General features: G+C 44.6%; 1 protein-coding gene across 1 annotated transcript; it reads left to right on the top strand.

Annotated features, from left to right (window-relative positions):
- Positions 1 to 3384: 3384 nt before the first annotated feature.
- LOC113890353 (Krueppel-like factor 17) lies at positions 3385 to 5742 on the top strand (the record flags this gene model as incomplete). Its single annotated transcript, XM_027538254.1, has 2 exons — positions 3385 to 4252; positions 4573 to 5742. Coding segments are annotated over 2 exons (1116 nt in total), but the record flags the coding sequence as incomplete, so codon positions are not given.
- Between the last annotated feature and the right edge of the window lie 381 nt (positions 5743 to 6123).

The following is a 6123-nucleotide window of genomic DNA, read 5'->3' as shown; positions in this document are numbered from 1 at the left end:
AATCTGCTTTTGAATCCCTCTAGTCAGTTTTATTTTAGTTATTATATTTTTAAGCTCCAGAATTTCTTTTTAGTTTATTTTTAGGTTTTCTTCTTTATCAAAATTACCATTTTGTTCATACATCAGTTTTGTGACTTTGTCCACATCTTCTTTTAGCTCTTTGAGCATCTTTAAGACAGTTGTTTTAAATTCTTTGTGTAGGAAGTTCACCATCTGGTCTTCTTAGACATTTCTGTTTATTTTTTCCCCCTTTGAATGGGTCATAACATTGCTGTCCTTTTATGACTCATGATTTTTTTGTTGTTGAAAACAGGACATTTGAATTTTATGATGTAGGAACTCTGGAAATAAAATTCTTCCTCTTCCTCGGGGTTTACTGATTTTGTTTATAGTTTATTTAAATTGGGGTCTGTTGTCTCTGTGACAGCATCAGCCTGAGAGGTAAGCTTAAGGTTTCCCAGATATTTGATGAGTCTGGATCTTTTCTTAGGTATGTGTGGTGACTTTCTAAATTTTCCATATATGTGGTTACTTTTGAGTATGTGTGTGTGTGTGTGCACGCGTGCTCAGTCGCTTCAGTTGTGTCTGACTTTTTTCGACCCCAAGGACTGTAGCAGACCAGGCTCTTCTGTCCATGGGATTCTCCAGGCAAGAGTATTGGAGCAGTTGCCATTTCCTCCTCTAGGGTATCTTCCTGATCCAGGGACTGAACCCTCTTTTCCTGTGTCTCCTGCATTGCAGGCAGATTCTTTACCCACTGAACCACCCCGGAAACTTTTAACTATACTAGTTCTTAAATATATGGTTCCCAAAATGTGAAAAAGGGAAGAATGAAGGGAGAAAAAAACAGATGCCAGGGACTTCCCTGGCAGTCCACTGGTTAAGACTCTGTGCTTCCACTGCAGGGGGCACAGTTTCCATATCTGGTCTGGGAACTAAGATCCCGCAAGCCATGCAACATGGCCAGAGAGAGAGAGAGAGAGAGAGAGAGAAATAGGTGCCAGTCCTTTTAAATACCCTGTAGGTTCTGTCATTTGGAGGAGGAGGTTTGTGACGATTGCAGTGGGAATTGGAACAGTGGCTTCCCACCTCTTTCTGCACCTCATGATCAGAAGCAGCAGTTGGTGATTAGAACACAGAATACCCATTATTTGGAGCACAAAGTTTTCATTGCCCACTCTGGTTCCCACAAGTTGAGGCAGGCTGCTCCAGAAATGTGTGCACAGCTTCCTTGTATGGGACCCAGGATGTTTGGGGATAGCCACTAACTACCTAAAGAGCTGAAACTGACTGAAATTAACTGCAGCCTACCTTTCACACCTTCCCTTGAAGTCACAAGCATTTAATAGACTCCATTGTTCCAAAGTAATCATATCAGGCAAATTCTGCAGTCAGAGACGTGAATTCCTAGTGCTTCCTACTCTACTGTCTTCCCTGGTGTCACTTCAGCTGTGTCCGTTTGACACAGTCCTAATTATCTTGGCAAGTTCCCTTATTTTCTGGCACAATAAGAAGCCCCAGGTTCATTTATTCATTCCTTGCTCCAGACTTGGAGTCAGGAAATTCTCCCGACTCTTCCTTTTAGTAAGGAATGGAATTGAAGGCAAAAATCTGAGCATGAGGGATTTGTGCTTGTATAAAATATTTCCTATTTCAATAAGCATTATTTTTGTGTCTGATTTTTATAGTTTCACTTATGCTGAAAATCCAGATTTCTCACAGTATTATGTTAAAACCTTTTTATTGTGATAAAAGGCACTCAAACAAAAGTATGAATGTAAGTGCACAGTTTAACAGATTATTACAGAATAAGGACCTTTGAAACACTGTTAGCACCACGGAAGCCCCTATGGTTTCCCTTATCATTGTCTCCTTGTCTCCTTCCGCTCTATTATTACTCATAGCCTATTGTCTGGACATAATTTCTTTGAATTCCTCTGTCTACCCTGTGGTGTTCCTGTAATTGGTAAAAGCTGCAATTGCTTTCTTAAGTTTTGTTTTCCTTTTCTTTTTTTTTTTTTAACTTATGTTTGAATGTTGTTAATTTTCCCTTGATCTTCAACAACACTTTTCTGGTGAATTTTCTTTCTCTTTTGAGAAATTACAATCTTCAATTTCTGTTTTGGTGTTTTAGCATCTTCTGTGGATACTGTATTTTACTCATGTTTTGGTTTTCATGTTTGAATGGATTGGTCTTTTCTGGAGAGATACTGGGGTTGTGTTCCCAGTTTCTCAGATCAAGAGCTCTCTCTATTGCAACAGTAGTTGACAACTTTAAAAAATATGATTCTTGGATTGTGTCCTGTTTCAAGAAATTCTACCACCAATCTCTTCTCTTTTCCCTTAATATCAGTCAGTCAAGGAATAGTGCCCTTGCCTTCCAAGACAATCCCCCACCCTTTTAAAAAGGGCTCTTAAAAGTCTTCCCCTTTTCTTTACTTCCTCCAATGCTTGATCTCAGACTTAACCACTGCATTCCTACTCAGATGAGAGCCTCTTTTTTTTCCCCCTAAATTAGTACTTCTAAAGTTTTTAAATTTATTTTTGGTTGTGGTGAGTCTTTGTTGCAGCCCACAGCCTTTCTCTAGTTGTGGTGAGTGGGCTCCTCATTGCAATGACTTCCCCTGCTGGAGCACAGGCTTTAGGAGAGTGGGCTCAGTAGCTGTGGCACACAGGCTTACTTGCTCTGCAGCATATGGGATCTTCCTGGACCAGAGATCCAACCTATGTCCCCTGCATTGGCAGGTGGATTCATAACCACTGGACCATCAGGGAATTCCTGAGAGCCTCTTCTGTAGGTAAATATTTGTTAATGGTTTCTAAGTTTTGCCAAAGCTGAGACCTATCTGAACCCTCCATTCTTCTTACCTTTATGGTTTTCTGAACCTGTTCTGATAGTTTGGGATGATCTTTAACCCTCACACTTAAACATAATCTGGAATTTGAGAGTTTTCTCAAGAGTCTCAGCTGAAAGTACAGATTGTGGAATATTTTATTTGCTCTTTATACTTTTAATGAAATAAAACTAAAAGCATGACAAGCAGGTAGAGTGGCATGAGTCACTTCTGGGCTTCCACCATGCTTCTGTCAGCCAGACTGGCATTTTATTTATTTATTTGCCACACTGCGTGGCATATGGGATCTTAGTTTCCTGAACAGGGATCGAACCCAAGCTCCGTGCAGTGGAAGCAAGGAGTCTTAACTACTGGACTACCGGGGAAGTCCCCCAGATGTGCATTTTAGAAAACCCAAACTGGAGAATGGCCTGAAGGTGTGATAATTCAGACAAGAGATGATGAAGGCTTGGATTAAGGGGGGGGTCTGGAAATGGGGACATGTGGAAGTGTGGTTTAAGCTATGGTGAATCTCCCTTGACTTTCTTTCTCCAAGGATGCTGAGAAGTCAATGTCCATCTTGAACATGTCTTCATCTCCCGGAAGCAGTGGAATGCATACCTCTTGGAACCATAGTCCATTAGACATTCAACACATCCCTCAGTGCACAGAGCTGCAGAGGATCCCCTTGGCTTCTGCTGAGGCACCCAGGCAGAATGCCAGTGAAATGGGGCCACAGTTCAGTATGGCACTGCCTGACCACCGTGTGAGCTACTGCCCCCAACTGACTTTCACCCCTTCCCAGATGACTTTCACTCAAGGAATGTCTCCTTCACAGCCAGGAATGATGATTTTCAAGGAACCCCAGATGATGCCCTTAGGAGAGCCCAATATTCCAGGGATGGCCATGACCTTTGGTGGGAATCTAAGGATGCCCCTTAATGGGCCACCAGCCTCACCTCCCAGTGGAATCCCAATGATGTCCCACATCAGAATGCGAACAATGTCTTATCCTGGCCTCCCAACAGTAGCTTCTAACAGAGACCCTTTACCACCTAAAACATTAAATCCAACCGTGCCTTCCACTGAGGCCCAAGCAATGCTCCCTTCTGTGGCTCAGATGTTGCCTCCTAGACAGCCCCACAACTTTGGGATGCCCCCAGGTGGACCTCCATTATTGCTGGCTTTGGAATCCCAGGGCTCTTTTGTGAACCAGCCAGTCTCCCAAGAAGACCCCTTCCTACCTAAGCAGCCCATACCTGCTCCACAAAGAGCAGAGCAGCAGTACTCCAGGACCCAGGAAAAGGCTCCCAAGCGGAGATCCCCAGTTTTAAGGCCTTACCGCTGCAACTATGAGAACTGTGAGAAAGCTTACACTAAGCGCTCCCACCTCGTGAGTCACCAACGCAAACACACAGGTAAATGAAATATCAGACATGTAGGGTGGGTGGAGAAATCTCTGGTTTTAGATTTGTGGTTTGTAATGGTTTGGAATTAGCCCATCATCCTTAAAGCTTGGGATCAAGCTCTGGTGGCCCCACTGACCTGCTTTCCCACAGTCTGGTATGCCTGTGCTGAGATGATGGAGACTGCTAGTTATGCCATCTCCTCACTGCTTTCCTACATTTTTCCTTCTGATTCCTCAACATTGACAGCTCTGCTTCATCAAGTCAGACCCCTTTCTTCCTACCTGCTAGCCTGTTCCTCTAAATTCCTTCTCCCCCTTGTCATTCCCCAGGTGAACGGCCCTATAAATGCACGTGGGCAGCCTGTACTTGGTCCTTCTTCCGTTCTGATGAACTTGGAAGGCATACTCGGATACACACCAAACATCGACCACATAAATGTGACCAGTGCGGCCGACAGTTCATGAGATCTGACCATCTCAGGCAACACCAAAGGACTCATATGCGGACGCCAAGATCTCCAGACCCACCTGCTGACAATGGATGTATGGCTGGTCCTCCTCCTACTCCTGGTCTTTAGGTCAATCTGCTCATCCCCTCATTTTGGCTTCTCCGCCCAGATCCTGCGTGCCTCTGACCAGCTAGTCTCTTTGGTGGGTGTAGGCTCTGATGAAGACACTAAGATTATGAGGCAATGGTGAAGCCCGTATGAGCTCTGGACCCAGTCAGCGCTCCTCAGAAACTGTTGGATGTCCTCTCATCTCTGGGGCCACCTCCTTGTGCCAAGTTCAGCCACATGGGGAGATGGAGCAAAGTAAAGAATGGGAGCTTTAGTCAAAAGCTCTTTATCTTATGTCACTCCCAGCTTGAAACCCTTTAGCGACTCTCCTTTGCCTGCTACACAAAATCCAAGTTCCTTATCTTGGTCTTTGACAGTTTCCAGAGCCAGACTATGTTCAAATCCTGAATTACCACTTACTAGCCATGTGACCTTGGGAAAGGTTTTTGACCATTGTGCCAGGTTTCCTCTTCTGATAAATGAGAAAAACAGTATTGGACTGTTGTGAACACGTCTTATGTACAATATCAAATGCTCTCTGGCACTCGTTAGCCACATATCCAATTTGTCTCCTCCCATCATTTCCAGACCTGGATGAAATGCTCCCCACAGGACATGGGATCTGACATCTCAAGTAGCCCACTAGCAACCCAGGAGTGTGGAAGAGTTAATGCTCCAGGCGTAGTGTTTGACTATTGGGAGTTGGGAGAAATCCAGGCGGATAAATTCCCTCTTCTTCCCTCCCTTCCCTGAACTGGTGCAGGATTTCTCCCAGTGGGGAGACCTCCCTGGAAGCCAGTGCACACAGCTTCTGTGGCTCTTCCAGGCTTGTCATGAAGCAGACTGTGTGCTATCACCTTGCATTACCTCCCATTCTTCCTTACCTTGTGTCCCTTTTCTCATCCTCAATGCCCTGGGTTTTTGTCACCCAAATAAAACATTGATACTTAGTTCATGTTCCAGGCTCTGTTTTCTAGGTGACTCGTGGGTGGAGGACATTAGACTGGGACAGAGAAGGATGAACCCCACTGTAATTTCCCCTCTGCCCCCTACCAAGCCCAGGTACTTGGACTCCTAAATATCAGCTATCACAGGGCCTGTTCTGCCCTGGCCCTCCCGTGGTGTTAAGGGCATAATGACTCCCCTGGCAACTCAACCACAGTTAGTTCAGAACCTCATTTCTGTACCTCAGCTGGCTGTTTTACTGACCAGCAAACTAATAGGAACTGGCCTAAGTCCTCAAGTAGCAGAGCTGGGATCCCAATCAGGAGCTGTCCACTTCAGAGGTGGATCTCTTACCTTAGAGGTGATATATTCTACAGGT

Source organism: Bos indicus x Bos taurus, chromosome 3 (assembly GCF_003369695.1).
Source record: "Bos indicus x Bos taurus breed Angus x Brahman F1 hybrid chromosome 3, Bos_hybrid_MaternalHap_v2.0, whole genome shotgun sequence".
NCBI classification, from domain to species: Eukaryota; Metazoa; Chordata; class Mammalia; order Artiodactyla; family Bovidae; genus Bos; species Bos indicus x Bos taurus.
The sequence above is the reverse complement of the archived record's forward strand: the minus strand, read 5'-3'. Positions and strand labels throughout refer to the sequence as shown.